Source organism: Manihot esculenta, chromosome 3 (genome assembly GCF_001659605.2).
Source record: "Manihot esculenta cultivar AM560-2 chromosome 3, M.esculenta_v8, whole genome shotgun sequence".
NCBI lineage: Eukaryota > Viridiplantae > Streptophyta > Magnoliopsida > Malpighiales > Euphorbiaceae > Manihot > Manihot esculenta.
Genome location: NC_035163.2, coordinates 32,516,937 through 32,534,776, shown reverse-complemented (window position 1 = coordinate 32,534,776; position 17,840 = coordinate 32,516,937). Strand labels below are relative to the sequence as shown.

Here is a 17,840-nt window from a genome sequence, read left to right as displayed (position 1 = left end):
TATAACAAAATTAAAAATATAAAATTTTTTTAATCATTAATCCTACAAATAATATAAATCCTTGATACAAATATTGAAATTCATTTTTATATAGAACTAATGAAATAACATATTAATACTCGCGCTTCATCTTTATAAAAACAATATTCACACTTTATCTTTCTCTTTTTTTAACAAAAAGAAAATAAAAATAAGCTGGATCTAAACTTACTTTATATGCAAATTAAACGAAATTATAAAACTTATAAATTTCGATATTTTTATTTAATGATTAAATAAGATGATTTAATTTTTTTAATCAATTAATCTTTTATATTTTTACTTAAAATAATAAATAAATTTTAATATAATATAATATAATAATATTTTTAATTTAAAATATTAAAAATTTAATATCAACATAGAAATTAATAAAAATAGTAAATAGTTTTTAAAATTATAAAATAAAATTTTATTAAAAAATTTATTATTAAAAAATAATATTATATTATATTAAAACTTAATTAGCTCTTGACTAAAAAAGTATATGATTTAATTAAAGAAAAAAAATTTGTTTGGATACAGAAGTCTAATTGGGTTTAGAAAAAAAAAAAAATGAAAAACAAGGACACAGTTACCGTTTCGCCTCTGTTGGGCAAGTGCGAAGTGTATCGGTTAACCCAGCGAAGTTGCCAAATTCGACACTTGACGCTGTGCCAGACAGACATTTGCCTATGATAAATTCTTCCCTACTTCAGCTCTCCAATGCATCTTGCCTTTTGGCTGCTGGTGTTGTCCACGCGCTGCCCTCAGCTTCTGCTTGAGTTCATCGGTGAAGTCTCTGATCAGGTTCGTCTCTGATCATGACGCAGCGCATCACTTCCTCGAATTAGCTCCTACCGGCGTCTACAGGGGATTTTTGCTCAAATATTGTTAATTGTTGTGCTTTCTGTGTCTTGTCTTTCCGAATTTGAATTGTTTTATATCACTCTGTTTGGTTTATAAGAATCCTGAAAAGAGGAAGAAACTGAAAGAGAATTTAATTCCAGTGTTTTATTAGCTTTATGGTCTTGCATGAGACTATGGCAGTGTAGCTCTTTCATTTTTTTTTTTCATCTTATTTTGCTTGCTTAATAATGTTTACAGACATTGTTATATTTATTTGAATTCTGGTATTTATTTATTTTTTTTTACTTTCAACTTTCTGTTTCTTAGATGGTTGTAGTTGGATATGCAGCAGAAGGATTTTATGGAAGAAATTGATTTGGATGGTTGTTTTTACGTTTGCAACAAAACACCTGAGAGATTCATGAGAAGAAGTTTCACGGTTCTGTACCTAAATCATGTTCATTTGATTGATAATTTCCGTTGCAGGGATAGAGATACGGTTCAGTTTTCTTTCTTTGTAGTGCTACATCCACCAACTTATTTGCAGGTTCTTCTTTTTGAAATGGTATGAACAATGTATTAATCTTAGTTTGGTCCAGGGGATAACTATTGGACCCTTCTTTTATACTATACTCATAATCCATATTATACAGGGTAAACTTAAAAAAGTTCTGGATGGAGAGAGTTCATCAAATCCTGATATCAATGAAACCATAGTGCCAAAGCCTGAGATGTCGGATTTTGAGTTGCACTCTGATGCGATATACTCGAGGCAACTCGGGGTACGCTTACATTCCAGTGACTTACTGAATATATTACTTATATCATACACTAAGTTTTAATTATTCATTCATTCTTTATGTTGGTCTGTAACGTCTATTACATTCAAATATTCTAGAGCTTTGTTTAACAGTTGCTCAATTTCTTTTCCGACCTGACTTGCCAGATATTAGTGTGTTCAAGCTTTTCGATATTAAGCACATTTGGTTGAACATAAAACTTGGAAGAGAAATTCCTTGGGAAAAAGTGAAACTACTTGTCAAACTTAATTAAATGTTACATTTAGGACATGTAGCAAAATTTTTGGAGGCTTTTGATATTGCGATGTCTGTTGATTCCTTCTAGTATTTCTTTTGTACTTGGATGATGCTTTTTCTTCATGAACTATTGCAGGACAATGTTGCAAGTTCATCTGGAAGCAATTTAAGATCATTTCTTACTGGGATGGGATTCTCACCTTCGCATGTTGACAAAGTAATTGAAGAAAATGGTATTTAATGCATGAACAGATCTCTTTCTTTAATCTTGTCTGAAGTGGACCTAGATGGATGTGGTGAATACTGAAGTATGTATTTGGTTGCATATCCGTCAGCTGTATAGTTACTTCCAATGGTAACTTTGCATGGCAGATATTATCACATTTTCATGAATTTCTTTGAGCATTGTATCAGATAATGGTAGAGCTTTTTCTTGCATTCTTGATTGGTTAGGTTCTTCTCTTATATCTAGGTGAAGACAATGTTGATTTGTTATTGGAGATTCTCATGGAATGCTCTGTAAGTATTCTGTAGGTTTATGAATCATTACCCCATTCACCCCCTTCCTTCTGACTGTTGTTTTTTCCTATTTTTTTTTTCTTTATTTCCTTTACTTCTGAGAAAACTTTGTTTGTCTTAACTTCATCGTTTATGCCTTAGAAAAACTGTTCTCTCTCTCCCTCTCTCTGTTTTTATTAGGGTCCTCAAAAGTCAAACTCTCAGTCATCGGATTCTCTGGATCGCTTGTTCGATGACAAGGATCCGACTAATCTTCTAGAATACTCCACATTTGTTCAACCAAAGGAGGTAACAGGCTGTGATATCCTGTCAACTCATATATCGTGCTTAATTTAAGATATCTGATGAATATATAAGGCTTAGTTTCTCAGGATCTTTCCAAATGTTATGAAGGTTCTTCCAATCTGCTTAATCATTACTGATCAAGTTAGTTAGTAGCTCCTCCACCCAGTTTCTCTGAACTTGTAAAAGCTTTCTAAACCTAAATGATGTCTTTTTCTGCGGGTGCATTGTTTTTGGATTCATTTTCTGAATTGTATGAAGCTTTTTGATAAGTGGATCTGTTTGCACTTCGCATGTCTGCATGGCTTACCTAACAGGTAATTCTAAAAATGTGATATGAGCTTACCCAAAATCTCTCCTTTTTTAGAAGACAGTTTCATAGCTGGTTGAAGTTCACGCATTTGAATTTATTCATGCTTTATTGTTTACAAAAAGTCAGGTTTTCATTGCTACCTAATTTTAATTTATGGGTTACATTATTTTGATTGCCATTTCAGCTGGATGGCTGTCTCATGCTGATTGCGTTTTGCAGCCTAGGACAGTTAATATTGCATTTGATTTGGTTAATCAATCTTTTGCAGGAGCCAGATATTTTTGGAGTTGATGATGACAAAAGGGCATCCTTACTAAGGATGAATTTCTCAGTAAAGGAAGTTGATTTTGCAATGGAAAAGCTTGGTATGTAAAAGTGTTAAAAAGTTCAATTTTTTGTGGACACACACATATCCAGCATTTTGCACTTGGTGAAAGTTATGGAAGTAGAATTCTCAAGTTTTCTATTTCCCCTGATGGCCATGGCTAAAAACCTTCTTTCAAAATTCAAACAATTAGTTGGCCATGTCACGTTATGGACGAAATAGAATTAGTATTAAATTTCTGGAAGCAATTGCTTGATAAGTTTGATCCAACTCCAAAAAAAATAGCATAGGAACATCCAAATATTTGCAGGCACTATTGTGAAACAGGAGAAAGGCGTCCTCAAAAACTGATGCAGATGCATAGTTTTATCAATAAATTGGGTGGCAGTAGGTGCCTCTAGCTTGGAGATATATTTGCAAAGAAACATCTCAGACACTTGGTCATGCATGATGAATGGATGTTCCTGCACTGAACAAGCTCGCTATAATTTTGCTGTTATTGTTTCTTGTTTGTTTTCTGGTTTAGTGATAATTAGCATGTTTTATGACTTTCAATGTTATTAAAGGCATGCCTTGCCTTGCCTTGCTTGGATGAGATGAGGCCTCTTGCAGGAGGCAAGCACCTTTCCTTGCAATGGTTTTAAATAATGGCCGCTACGTTACATAAGGCTGTTATTTAAAGGATTTTAGCCTACCGTTACTCTTACCAACCCTTATTTAAAGGCGTAAAGGCCATTACTTTTCCAGCTGAAAATCTTTAGCTTTTATGATTTTTATTATTTTACATTTTTCACATGAAATGTATTAGAGGGATCTTTTTGGAGAAGACTAAGCATTTTCTTTCAACTTCCTCAATATTCTCCACAATCAATTTATGTGAAATACTCATTTCTCTTTGAGAAGAAAAAAAAAACTCATTTCTCTACAATTTTTGAGCTTAAGATCAAATAAACAAGGTGATTAGTGTGAAGGAGAGCAAATACATAAATAAATAGAAAATGACATCAGAGAAAGATCTAAGCTTTAATAATATTTGGTAAGTGTAATTTAAACTTTGGCAAGATAAAATCTAAGAAAAAATAATCTCAAATTATTTTTTTATAAATTAAATAGTAAGTAGATTACAACCTAATCTTTTAAATCAATTCTTATTTTTTACTCCTTTTATCCCATAATTTTATCCACCTTATTTTTTCACACATATTGAGAAAGATAATATTTTTTATTAATTTTTCAATTATATCCATCTTAATGACATTAAATGTTATTAAATACTAAGAGATATTTTGAGATATTTCTTATAAATAAGATAAAATTAAATAGGGTTATAATAGTCGATTTATATATTGCTATAGTGCAAAAAAGAAAAGTGGATAATAGTTTTGGGATAGTAAAAAAAGGAAAGATGAACAAAAATTATGGGACAGAGGGAGTATTTATTTAATTTTCATAAATTAAATAGTTAGTTTTTTTAGTATCTACATGATTATTTTGGTTTTAAATTGATGACTACTAATGATATATAAGAAAGATGAATTTTTAATGTTTTTATTTGATATATTTGTGTTTGTTGCTTAGTTGTATATGTTGATTCTAATTATATCTTTGAATATTTATTCATTTCATGAACTTTGCAAATAAAAAAATTTGCTTAGCGACAGACTGTTACCACTACGTTGTGGCTGTTATAAGCCTCTTTCCATTACAGTGACCGCGAGCATGGCTGTAACCGCGATTTAGAATCATGTATTCTCGCCAAGCGCCAGTGCCTCTTGAAAATAACATACTCTTTCTTTCATTTTAAAGACTAAACTCTAATACATATTTCCTTTTGAAGCATTTGGTTGGAGAGCTAAATTTTAGGTACTAATTAGAGGATATAACCCTATAATTATGCTAATTAATTAGGGATTTATATCCTATAATTAGGGTAATTAATTAGAAATGTATGTTCGTATAATTATGCTAACTAATTAGGGACATATTTCTAATTAGTTAGCATAATTATAGGGACATATATATTTTAACTAATTAGAAAAGAAATAATATAATATCTACATGGTTGGCTTACAATATTCTAGAATATTTCAATATTGAAAAAGGTTACATATTTATATGCAAGTAGTATGCCTATAATTCAGCTAACTAATTAGGAATATATGTCTTTATAATTATGTTAACTAATTAAATAGTTAAGCAGGAATTTACAATGTCTATACTTATATGTATATATATATATATACATTATAGATACATATATGCATATATATATATATATATATATACACACACATATAAGTATATATGTAAGTATGGCACCTCACTTCAAAAAGGCTTCGCCTCGCCTCTCGTCTATCGACGCCTCTCGTCTATTGACTAAGGCGATAAGGGACTTTGTCGCCTCTCACCTTCATAACATTGATGCCTTCTATTGTTGATTGACAACAAAAGTTATTTCTTGATTCCTTATAAAGCAACTACAGACCTTCCCCACTGGAGTATATGGAGCAACCTTTTTTATGTGTTTACACTTGCCTAACATGCAATTGAATTCCTCCAAATGAGTCTTCATTCCAATTTGAAAACAGTCTTCTTGCACATGTTTTCTTTTAAAGGATTTTATTGTTCTGCCCCCCCTTCTTTCTCTTACTCTTCCCTTTTTGTTGTTTGACTTGTTTAATTGTGTCTCTCAGGATTTGTCTATCCAAATTGAAAACAAATCAAAAATGCTCTAATTCTGAAAGTTCTGTTGATCTCATACTGTTACATATCAGGTGTGGATGCTCCAGTTGACGAAATGGTAGACTTCATTATTGCTGCCCAGGTAGCTGCAGATTGTAATAAGGAAATAGATGACAAGATGGATGATGGTGCAGAGGTAGATGAGGTCTGTATTCAATGGCATTTTAGGATGTTAAGGAAAACACAAATGGACTTCACAAGATTGCTGCTAAAATTGACAGTCAGCACATGCATAAGCTTCCTTCACTTCTTCTGGGTTGCTGATGCTGACATTATGTTGCTGCAAATAGGTCTTTTAATGATTTTTCAAATAAAGGAAGAGATACAAGATTATTTTTGAAAGCAACCTATTGTGTAGTTTGGCATTCTCTTGTTCTTCAATAATATTTTCTTTTTTTTTTAATCTAGAAGGGAATGGTAAATTTTGGCAGCTAACTTCTGTCGCATAAGTAATTGTCATGTTTTAATATTTTTACGCAGCATCTAATATTTGATTGACCTGTACATTTCCAGGATATCAGTAACGAAACTTTATTTGGGACTATGGAGAAAACACTTCGTTTGCTTGAAATGGGTTTCTCTGAGAATGAGATTTCATTAGCAATTGAGAGGTTTGGTGAGTAGTTAGTCATAACTTCGTCAATTACCAATTCTACTGCACCTCTAAAGGCAAAATCTTAAAAGTTAATAGTTTGCATTTTTTTGATATTGTTGTTCATTTTTGAACGTGACTGCGTTCCAAATTCCAAATCCTATAACTCTTTTATATTCCTATATCTGGTGTAACCAAGTCACCCTTCCAAAAGTCGGTGTTCATGTTCTTATTCTAACATTTCCTCTCTCTGCAAATCAGAAGTGGTTTTTTTATGTTGCTTTCATCTTTACTGGGTAGTTGGTGATGCTAATTACATATATAACAGATGGTTTTGCCGCCATAATTTCCTTCCATTTTATGTAACCTAGGATTTATCTATCCTTTCATGTCTTCCAGGTTCAGAAGTTCCGGTCTTAGAGCTAGCAAACTCAATTTGTGCAGAACAAGTTGGTGAGAAGTACATTATAAGAGATAAGGTGTTTGTTTTGTCTTGATCAATAAATTTTCCAGTGCATAAGCATTTTCAATTTTCTTATTTTATAGGCTGTCTTCGATTGCATGTTCAGTTTGAAAACTAGAGTATTTTTGGAATGGATGATCAAGAAACTTGCTTTCATTCTTGTGGGCATGTGGGTGTAGATAAAGAAATTCAAATCAAATGCATGTCTTTGAGACAAAGCACATAAATTAATTCTACTTTATTGTCCAAAAAACATTATAAGTGCCTGATCTATGGTTATCAATTGGCTGTAAGAGGAGTGATGGCGTTGGTTGTGGTTGATGCTTTTTCATGATTGTCATTATGTTAAATGTGCAGCTATGAGATAAAGCAAACGAGTCAAAATCTACTCTGTTATCTAAGAAACTTGATAATTGCTTGATTCATGGCTATCAAATTGACTAATATTTATGATCATGATGTACCTCCCGTCGATGCGACTCAATATTTGGCTAAGCTTATCAAGTACCTCTTGAGTCTAATTGGTTTTGCATAGACCGACATTGGGAAGGTATATGACAACATCATTTTCTATCTAAATTTATTGGACATGGCTACTAGAGCGCTTAGAAGTGATGGAACATGCACGTGAGGGCTATGGATGGCTCCTCCCGCATTTGTATGCACTTGGTTAAGTTAATATTCAAGTAATAACTCAACAATTATTCTTAATGCTGTTTCTCTCCTTGTACCCTAAGATATTGTGTATCTGTTTGTTTTGTTGGTTACAAAGCAAGATTCAGTTTGGTTTTACTTGTAATGGAGCTGCTTCTTTTTTTTTTTTTTTCTAATCTTGTGCAGCATTCCTCAAAACGCTCTGGAATGAATCGTTCACGCATCAATAGTGACGCTGAAAGCTTTAGTGTGGGCATGGAGGGTAATAAACTAAAAAGTGAGGATTTTGGCCAAGCTGCTGTCTCTCGGTCAAACAATCTAAATATGGAGGAAGTTCATAGGGGAAAAAGGCCAAAACAAGAGCACATAGTGGACTATCCTGATACTCAGTTTGGCAATATTGGCTTTTCAGACGATCATCTAAAACCAGAATATACTGATGACTTGAGCTCCTATTTTGAACCTACATGGGTGGAAGAGAAAGTTGATGAAGAAATTGCTGGATTCAAATTTCCCAAAGCACTTAAATCAAATTCATGCAGGAGTGTCGATCGGATGGTAGCTAAACCTCCATATTTTTTCTATGGAAATGTTGCAACTGTATCTTTAATTACATGGGGCAAAATATCTCAGTTCTTATATGCCATTGAGCCTGAATTTGTAAACACTCGGTTATTTTCAGCATTGAATAGGAAAGAAGGTTACGTGCACAATCTTCCTACCCAAAGTAGGTTTTGTATCCTTCCAAAGCCACCAATGTCAATAGAAGATGCAATGCCACATACGAAGGAATGGTGGCCATCATGGGATACGAGGAAGCAATTGAGCTGTATCAATTTTGAAACTGGTGGAGTATCTCAGCTCTGTGATAGGCTTGGAAGGATGCTTACTGATTCTGTAGGTTTGCTTCCATCTGAAAGGAAAAGAGACATCCTTCTTCATTGCCAAAAATTAAATCTTATATGGGTAGGTCCGCACAAACTGAGCCCTATAGAGCCAGAATATTTGGAAATAATATTAGGTTACCCATTGAATCACACTCAAGCTACTGAGAGCAGCTTAACTGAAAGGCTTCATTCACTCAAATACAGCTTCCAGATAGACACATTGGCGCATCATCTCTCTGTTTTGAAATCTATGTTCCCAGATGGAATAACAATGTTGTCAATCTTCAGTGGAATAGGAGGGGCAGAAGTTGCCTTAGACCGGCTTGGAGTACGAATGAAGGGAGTTGTCTCAGTGGAAACTAGTGAAATGAAGCGTAGAATTCTAAGAAGGTGGTGGCAAATTAGCGGACAAACTGGAGAATTAGAGCAGATAGAAAACATCCAAAAGCTAACCAGTGGCAGGATTGATAAACTGCTTGAGAAATATGGTGGTTTTGACTTCATCATCTGTCAGAGTCCATGCACGCACTGTGCAAGAAGTCCTAAACTGGATGATGCACCATCGGATTTTGACTTCTCATTATTTTGCGAGTTTGTTCGTGTTTTGCAGCTTGTAAGGAGAACAATGGGAAGAAGGAGGTAATCAATTTTCGTTTGTTTATTTCCAGTGTGCTTAATGTTAACCATCTTTTTGAAAATTGGATAAGTTATCAAGTTGGAGTCTTTTGCGCAGTTCATCTTCGTAACCGTTAGATAACTGTGAAACTGATTCCAAAACTCAGATGTATGGGCCCTTCCTTTTTCATAGGTAAAGAGGATTGTTGAATTTGGGACTAAATTATGTTATTATAAGTAAGTTATTAGTACATGATAAAAACTTTTAAAAGTAAAATGAAGTTAACTTTTTATAATTTATTCTTTTATGAAAATCATAAGTATTTTTTTATAATTTTGAATGTGAAAAAGGTTCTTTATTATTAACAGGTAGATGCATGTTTCTTACTTTTTCATCATCTTTTTTTTATCAAGAATGAAAATTACAGCTTTCTTGGGTAACTATTTGTTTTTTCATAAATAATTATATCCATAATTTTCCTTCAAAACTTTGTGCTGATGTATACTTATCTTTGACCGCTTATGCTTGATAGAATTAGAGGGAGAGGTCCGAGTGTGGTTATTTTGTTTTATTCAATAAGTTGGATGCTGTTAACGGTAATTTTTCTTTTCCTCAAAAAAAAAAAAAAAAAAAAAAAAAAACAACGCAAACATTTATTTTCTTAATATATTTTTTTATTTGAGAAGAGATCAAGCCTAGAAGATGATAAGAAAATAACTGATGCTGCTGAATAATACATAGCTTCATCTTTCTCGATTGAAGTTAAAAAAGTCGAGATTGAAGCTATAAGTAATAGCTTCACCTTTCTTAGCCAAAAAGCATGATTTACTGTTAGAATGAATTTTTAACTCCCTCAAAGTTTTAAAAGTTTCTGTAGTTAGCTATGTGCTTCTTGAATCACATTAGGGTTTAGAGTTGGTAATGTGAATAGTATGTATGTATTTGCTTATTCTATATAATACTTTATTTATAAAAAAAAAAAATAAAAGGGAGGACTTACCTTTTATTTATTCTTTTTTTAAAAGGATGTAAAAAAAAACCTTTATTATTACTCCTCCATTTGCATATATTTATAAGTGAGAAAAAAAAAAAACATTTCTGATTTGACCTTAAATGCAATGATTCTGATTCACAATATAAATAAAAAGTGACGATTCATATCACTTGTACAAGTAAGACTAGTGAATATTACATTGGGCCTTAGGGCTTTTCGTTAAAGGTTATTTCGACGCCAAGTGTCATTGTGATAGCCACAGATGATGGGCCCCAAAGGAAACCCATAAAATGGAGAGCCATAGGGCCTACCAGTTGCATCATATGGGTTTGTCTTTTGCCCTAAAGAAAGCCTACTGTCATGATTCAAGACATTAACAGAGAGAGTAATGGTTAAGCTTTGTGGGTTGGTGCTCATTTGTATGGGACAAAATCATTTCTATTTACTTCCAAATTTTACGCACTATCATTTTTCATTACTTGAAAAAACTTGAAATAGAATATCAATTTAGCATTTATCTTCACTCTTTATTAGAAAAAAATAATAATTAAAAAATAGAGTGTTTTATTTTTAAATCCCATATCCCAAGCAACAATGATGAGATCCCTCTGTCAAGTGTCAAATAAAGTATGATTCTTTGAAAGCTACATCCAACAATTTTCTTTATCTTTGACAAAATTAATGGGAACAGTGTAATAAATTAACCCACTTTTGTTAGACTGAAATCAAATCACATGCTAATTAATTTGTCCTACGCCACTCATTTTGGACATTCATGAATCTCCATCTCAATTGATGGGCAATTATAGTCATCATGGGAAGAGGATGGCCCAAATCTTTTTATGTTTTTCGGTTGATTTTAGATTTTCTTTGGTAGTGGGTGGATCAAATTTCATAGTCAAAATATATATATATATGCAAAATTTATAAATGTTGCCATCTTATTGGTAAGGCTCTCTTTTTTCCATTCCTTTTCTTCTTTTTTTTTACCATGATTACATCTCATAAGGTATTTATGAGTATTTGATTATGACTTCTCTAACGGTCCCATTAATTATGAGCATGTGCTACATCTAATCCCAACTCCGATAATAAGAAAACAAATAAAAAATAAATCGTGTTTTTTCAATTACTATTTAAATTTAAATATTCTAAATTCAATTAAAAATTAATTCAATTCATTTTAAATTCAATTATTATCATCCGAATAAAATCAGAACTCATTTAGTCTTATATATTTTAATTAATAATTTATATAAAAATATATTTTATTAATAATTTTTATTTAAAAAATTTAATATTTTTAAAAAATATTTAAAATTTAATTTTTAAATAAAAATATAAAAAAATAAATATTATTATAAAATATTTTTTTTATATTAAATTAATTATTTATATATATCGCTATTTATATATAAAACTTAAATCCGATTCGAATTCAAGATGAAAATTATTTTTTAAAGTTAATTTAATCTAATCAAATTCACTTTTATTAGTGTTCGATTGAATCGAATATCCAAAAATATCTAATTCATTCCATCTTTGTATAAAATACTTTTATTAAAAAGCCTAAAAAAATGCAAACGGAGTGATTAACTTAATGATTAAGATTAGACTCTTGTTATTTGTATTTTCAAATCTCACTACCATCTCAAATTAAAATGCCAATTCGCATGGATCTGTGATTAAACTCGTTGATCATTAATTAGCACCAAGTCCATTACATTCTAATAATTATAATAATATCATGAACATTAAATTAACAGACAATATAAACAGGATTAGTTTGTGTAATAAATGGTGAATCCGACATGCATGCAATGGAGAATCAAAATCCATACAGGTCAGGTGAGGAGGAGAGGTTGTGTTGTCTTCAAGACATGGAAACAGAATATAACTATGCAACAAGTCAAGAACCAGTACAAGTCTACGACAAGATTTGTTCTCCATTAATCAAAGAGTATGTAATGTAAACAAAGAATATATAAATATTTTTTATTGAAAATAGGAAAACTAAATTAATTATTTACAAATAACAAGATAAACCATTTGGAGAATACTGTAGAGGATAGATCAGTCAAATGAAGCTACTTGGTTGCTTCCAGGCCAGCTTGTCATGGACTGGCACCCTCTCTCTCTCTCTCTCTCTCTCTCTCGCACACACGCTTAGAGAGACACACATATGAAAAGTACCCCTCTACCAGCTTTCTCTCTTAAAGAACCAAAAAGACAATTACTTTCTTCTGCATTTTCATTTCTTTGAGGTGGGTAAGTAGCTCAGTATTCTACAATGCATCTATCTTTTGAATCTCTTGATTTTTCTTTTTGTATCATGTAATTATTTGTATTTCTTATTTATCTTCATTGTTAGCTTTCTGGGATTCCTTTATTTTTAGCTTTTTTATGTTTGTTTCTTTCCGCTATAGAGCGTAGCAGTGTTGTTACTTTCATTTCATTTTGGACCTACACTAGTATCATCACCTTCAAATCTAAAATCCTTTTCTCTTCTCTACTCTTTCAGGCCTATATATTTGGAGCTTTCTTTGCAACCCTTCTCTGTGTCCCATCCAACATTGTTTCAAAGGTAAACAGTCTTTACTTGTAAAATGCGCCTGTCTTGTACTTAGCTCAACACTAAATGTACTGGTCCTCCTAAATTTTCTTGGTTTGTCATTCGAGTTTTGAGCTTGATTTCCCATGAGCTAACTTCTATCCTCAACACAGGGATGTGATTTTCCAGCGTTTTTAGATTCTGGGCAGAGCTTTAAATGGCACAATTTAGATCATATTGCATTATACAGATTTCTTTTTCTTGTTTAATCAGAATGATAGCCGGCCATTTCCAATGCCTGAGGTATTTATTTGTTTGTCTTCGGGTACAGATTATCTATTCGTCGAATGCCAACTTTATTTGCCTCGAAAACATAGCCACATATGCAAATGCAGCTTTCTTGTTGAAAGTTTTGCATTTTGGTCTCCCACGTAGTTGAAGCATATAAGAAGTTGATATTGTTGTTAAGGAATCATGGAAGAGAGCTTTGTACCATTTCGTGGAATCAAGAATGATCTTAAGGGGAGATTGATGTGTTACAAGCAGGATTGGACGGGTGGTTTCAAGGCAGGCTTCAGGTACATCTTTCTTTTGCCGTGAGAGAAATTTTCAATATTTATATCGTGAATTGTGTTAAAAACTGGGTTCAATGTTTTTTCTGACTTTTGCTGCTGAAAATTTGTCCTGTTTTTTGAAAACAATTTGTCTTAAAATAATGCGCTAGTTCTGTATCTTGTTACAATTTTCTTAGGATTTTGGCACCAACCACGTACATATTTTTTGCATCAGCAATTCCAGTTATTTCTTTTGGAGAACAGTTGGAAAGAGATACAGGTAATATACACATAATCTTATTTTGCTCAAAGTGGTTACTCTCTGTTTGGGCAAGTCTATAATGTAAGTTCTTGTACTTTTCCTTTGTTTTGGCAGATGGGGTTCTTACAGCAGTTCAAACATTGGCTTCTACTGCACTATGTGGAATTATACATTCCATTATTGGAGGTCAGCCTTTGCTGATCCTAGGAGTTGCTGAGCCAACTGTAATTATGTATACTTTCATGTTCAATTTTGCTAAAAGTAGACCTGACTTGGGATCAAAGCTCTTCCTCGCATGGACTGGATGGTACGGACTATAGTAATTGTTTCTGTCCTCATACTTTTTCTTTTTAAATTTCTGTTTGAATTTTCCTCATAATGATATTTACCTGACTTCTCTTAGTTTTAGGCGTCCTCTGGTACTTTTATTCAATATTTGAATGTCTAATGTCATTATATGGCTGTTTGGATGAGCAGGGTATGCGTGTGGACAGCGATATTGTTGTTTCTACTGGCTATTTTAGGAGCCTGCTCCATCATCAATAGGTTTACTCGTCTTGCAGGAGAATTGTTTGGTCTTCTGATTGCTATGCTTTTCATGCAGGAAGCTATCAAAGTAAGATGGAAATCCATGTTCTTCTTTACACTTTATGTCTAAATCAATGGAGTTTGCTAAAATCACTATGCTCAATTCAGTGCCTTAGATTTTGCATTTCTAGTAGCATATTTCATTTTTAAGTTGGTTCTGACAGGGACTTGTTGATGAATTTTGCATACCTGATAGAGAAAATCCAAAGTCAATTCAGTTTGAATTCTCATGGAGATTTGCAAACGGGATGTTTGCTTTGGTTCTGTCATTTGGCCTTCTGTTGACAGCATTGAAAAGCAGAAAAGCAAGGTCATGGCGCTATGGTTCTGGTTAGTGTATTGAATCTTTGGTGAAAAGCTCAATCATAGAAGATAACCACAACGAACACAATTTGTATATTTATTAAATAAGAGAAAACAAAAAAATTGATTAGAATTGCTAATATTACCTTCTCACAGGGTCACTTCGGGGCTGCATAGCAGATTATGGTGTGCCATTGATGGTGCTGGTTTGGACTGCTGTTTCCTATATTCCATCAGGAAGTATTCCAAAAGGAATCCCAAGGCGTCTTCTCAGTCCAAATCCATGGTCAACAGGCGCATATGAGAACTGGACTGTCATGAAGGCATCATTCACTTTTCTTATTTTAGTGTATCTAATTCTCCTGTTTCTTATACCCAAATATTGTGTTAACACTAACAGCTTATGCACAAAACTGACAGGATATGCTAAATGTGCCGGTTCTTTATGTAATTGGAGCTTTTGTTCCAGCTACAATGATTGCAGTGCTCTACTATTTTGACCACAGTGTAGCATCTCAACTTGCTCAGCAGAAGGAATTCAATTTGAGAAAACCGCCTTCTTTCCATTATGATTTACTGCTTTTAGGATTCATGGTACAACCACCTCTCTTTTTGATGTGCACCACTACCGTATGATTAAAAAAAATTGTTTTGTTAAATATCTGAATCATGTAATGGTGTGGCAGGTCATATTGTGTGGTCTTATTGGAATCCCTCCATCAAATGGTGTTATTCCGCAATCTCCCATGCATACTAAGAGTTTGGCTACACTGAAGCACCAAGTATGCATATATATACTCTGGGCATAGGCATTTTGCATTCTTTGCGACTCCAAACTTCTTTACCTATATCAAAAGTGCTTTTTGTTATGCAGTTACTCCGTAATCGACTTGTGGCAACAGCACGCAAATGTATGAGTGAGAATTCAAGCTTGGGTCAAGTGTATGAAAGCATGCAAGAAGCCTATCAGCAGATGCAAACCCCATTGATTTATCAGGAACCCTCTGCTCTGGTATATTGACTTTTTTGTTTTTTTAATCAATTCAAGCATGAAAGCGTTATACTTGGTGATCAAATTGTGAGTTAACAATGAATGGTAAATAACATGGTCATGAGATTTGTCAAAACCAGGCATTTAGGATCATATGCCAAAAGTACTATCTAATGTAATAAGTACCAAAATTTTGTATATTGGATTATGCAAAGTCTTGGATGAGTGTCTATAGATTTTTTTGTTTCTGCAGTGAATGATTCAATTATATATACATATATATGAGATCAGTGAATATGGTGTTGATAACTACCTAAACTTGCCAAAATTTTTCATGTGATCAGGGATTAAAGGAATTGAAAGATTTAACTATTCAGATTGCCTCAGTTGGGAATATTGATGCTCCAGTGGATGAGACAGTATTTGATGTTGAGAAGGAGATTGATGATTTGTTGCCTGTGGAGGTGAAAGAACAACGGGTTAGTAACTTGCTTCAAGCTATAATGGTAGGAGGATGTGTTGCAGCCATGCCTTTTATAAAAAAGATCCCAACATCAGTTCTCTGGGGTTATTTTGCTTTCATGGCCATTGAGAGTTTACCGGGTAACCAGTTCTGGGAGCGAATCTTACTGCTTTTCACGGCTCCAAGCAGAAGATACAAGTAACCAACTCACTCCTTTTTCTTCTTTGTTTTTACCTTACCTATTGCAGAAAATCATTTGGTTCTATCTTTTTGCCTTCTCATACTAATTTCCTTTTAATTTTCCATTTTGCAGAGTTCTGGAGGAATACCATGCTACTTTTGTGGAAACTGTGCCTTTCAAGACAATTGCAATATTTACAGTCTTTCAGACTGCTTACTTGCTTGTCTGTTTTGGCATTACATGGATTCCAATTGCCGGGGTTCTTTTCCCTTTAATGATCATGCTTTTGGTTCCAGTGAGACAATACATTTTGCCCAAGTGTTTCAAAGGAGCCCACCTCCAGGATCTGGACGCTGCAGAGTACGAAGAAGCTCCAGCTTTATCATTCAATTTAGCAACTGTGAGTTTTTTACTTTTCTCTTTCTTTATAAGCATCAAGTCAAATGCTGATATCAACTTCGCCTAGTATCGATAAATCTATGGATACATAGAGTTTTGAGATGTCATATGCTATTGATGGGAGCCTTATTTTTTTGTGTTTGTTATTTTTGAACACCAGGAGATAGAGATGAGTAGATCAGCCTCATTTGCTGATGATGGAGAAATTTTAGATGGGATGATCACTCGAAGCAGAGGTGAAATAAAAAGCATACGCAGCCCCAGGGTTGCAAGCTCCACTTCAACACCATCCAAAGAATTTAAGACCATTCACAGCCCACGGTTTTCAGATAAAGTATATAGCCCTCGAGTTAGTGAACTGAAAGGAGAGCTAAGTCCTCGACAAGGTGGAAGAGGACCATTTAGTCCAAGAACAGGAGAAGCAAGACCATCCAATTTGGGAAAAACTGGTTAGAAATGGGATATCATGACCGACTATTGATGACCAGTTGCTGTTCGTCAACCAGAAAAAAGAGATCACAGGTCATGGATAGTTCTGTGAACATGCAGGAAGATGTGTTGCGGGAATTCACATTCGTTCTTTTGTTTTTGTTTTTATTATTGTTATTATTATTATTATTTGTTTTGTGTTGTTAATGGGAGCTAGTTATTGTAAAATATTTACCCAACAGGAAGAAATTTGTAATCAGAAAAGCCGGCAAAGCAATGAAATTAGATATCATGATGTTAATTTTCCACCATCTATTGACAAGAGTAGACATTTTACACCAGTGTGCTGCGAATAATCCCATGGGGGCATATGGGTGGACATCCCTGTATAGACAAGCAAAGACGAGAAAATCATGGAGCTGAAGCTACAGCAGTGCAATTTGAAGGAATTAGTAGTTTACCCGCACAACATATTAAGCGCACAGGAATAAGTAAAAGGAGTGGCTATAACTATGCCGAGTTGGTGTTCATAAATGGAAGTATTTTGGGTCATAGTCCTCGATTAAAGAGGCAGTAGCCCTGGAAAGGAATAATATGGGAACATCTTTCTTTCGCTTCAAGATCTTCCACGAAGTGAGATGCTATGCCAATTAAAGAATAAGGGATGTAACTTGGTATAGATTGAAAAAAAATACGTAAAAACTTTGAAGAACAGAAAAGAATATCAATCTCCATAGACCAACTCTCCACTGTGCTCAAGTAAAAGAAAAATGGACTCACTCGCACTTACCTTCCTGATCCTAAAAGCATAGAATAAAGATCAGGAAT

General features: G+C 33.5%; 2 protein-coding genes across 9 annotated transcripts; both read left to right on the top strand.

Moving 5' to 3' along the window:
* Positions 1 to 574: 574 nt before the first annotated feature.
* On the top strand, positions 575 to 9,519 carry LOC110611713 (probable inactive DNA (cytosine-5)-methyltransferase DRM3). 7 transcript variants are annotated; one of them, XM_043955232.1, is made up of 11 exons: positions 575 to 828; positions 1,217 to 1,432; positions 1,521 to 1,649; positions 2,041 to 2,137; positions 2,377 to 2,423; positions 2,604 to 2,711; positions 3,287 to 3,383; positions 6,118 to 6,221; positions 6,599 to 6,701; positions 7,077 to 7,156; positions 7,981 to 9,519. In XM_043955232.1, exons 1-11 carry the CDS (start codon positions 745 to 747, stop codon positions 9,322 to 9,324), a joined length of 2,409 nt encoding a protein of 802 aa, XP_043811167.1. In that variant the 5' UTR covers positions 575 to 744; the 3' UTR covers positions 9,325 to 9,519. The 7 variants fall into 7 exon arrangements, with proteins under 7 accessions (XP_043811167.1, XP_043811166.1, XP_043811168.1 ...); XM_043955231.1 differs by having other exon boundaries at positions 6,118 to 6,230; XM_021752099.2 differs by having other exon boundaries at positions 576 to 828; positions 1,195 to 1,432; positions 6,118 to 6,230.
* Positions 9,520 to 12,445: 2,926 nt separating this feature from the next.
* LOC110611782 (probable boron transporter 2) lies at positions 12,446 to 17,323 on the top strand. 2 transcript variants are annotated; one of them, XM_021752256.2, is made up of 14 exons: positions 12,446 to 12,559; positions 12,813 to 12,875; positions 13,174 to 13,420; positions 13,594 to 13,676; positions 13,773 to 13,965; positions 14,136 to 14,274; positions 14,411 to 14,576; positions 14,706 to 14,872; positions 14,970 to 15,143; positions 15,236 to 15,331; positions 15,424 to 15,561; positions 15,885 to 16,201; positions 16,317 to 16,584; positions 16,744 to 17,323. In XM_021752256.2, exons 3-14 carry the CDS (start codon positions 13,317 to 13,319, stop codon positions 17,035 to 17,037), a joined length of 2,139 nt encoding a protein of 712 aa, XP_021607948.1. In that variant the 5' UTR covers positions 12,446 to 12,559; positions 12,813 to 12,875; positions 13,174 to 13,316; the 3' UTR covers positions 17,038 to 17,323. The 2 variants fall into 2 exon arrangements, with proteins under 2 accessions (XP_021607948.1, XP_021607949.1); XM_021752257.2 differs by having other exon boundaries at positions 12,448 to 12,559; positions 13,632 to 13,676.
* Positions 17,324 to 17,840: the final 517 nt, after the last annotated feature.

Bases quoted from the DNA above. Each gene is read 5' to 3' on its own strand.
- LOC110611713 (XM_043955231.1), top strand. From the start codon at position 745: ATGCATCTTGCCTTTTGGCTGCTGGTGTTGTCCACGCGCTGCCCTCAG. The intron at 1,650-2,040 runs GTACGCTTACAT...GAACTATTGCAG, and splicing joins TATACTCGAGGCAACTCGGG to GACAATGTTGCAAGTTCATC. The intron at 2,712-3,286 runs GTAACAGGCTGT...AATCTTTTGCAG, and splicing joins CATTTGTTCAACCAAAGGAG to GAGCCAGATATTTTTGGAGT.
- LOC110611782 (XM_021752256.2), top strand. From the start codon at position 13,317: ATGGAAGAGAGCTTTGTACCATTTCGTGGAATCAAGAATGATCTTAAG. The intron at 15,144-15,235 runs GTACAACCACCT...ATGGTGTGGCAG, and splicing joins TACTGCTTTTAGGATTCATG to GTCATATTGTGTGGTCTTAT. The intron at 15,332-15,423 runs GTATGCATATAT...TTTGTTATGCAG, and splicing joins TGGCTACACTGAAGCACCAA to TTACTCCGTAATCGACTTGT.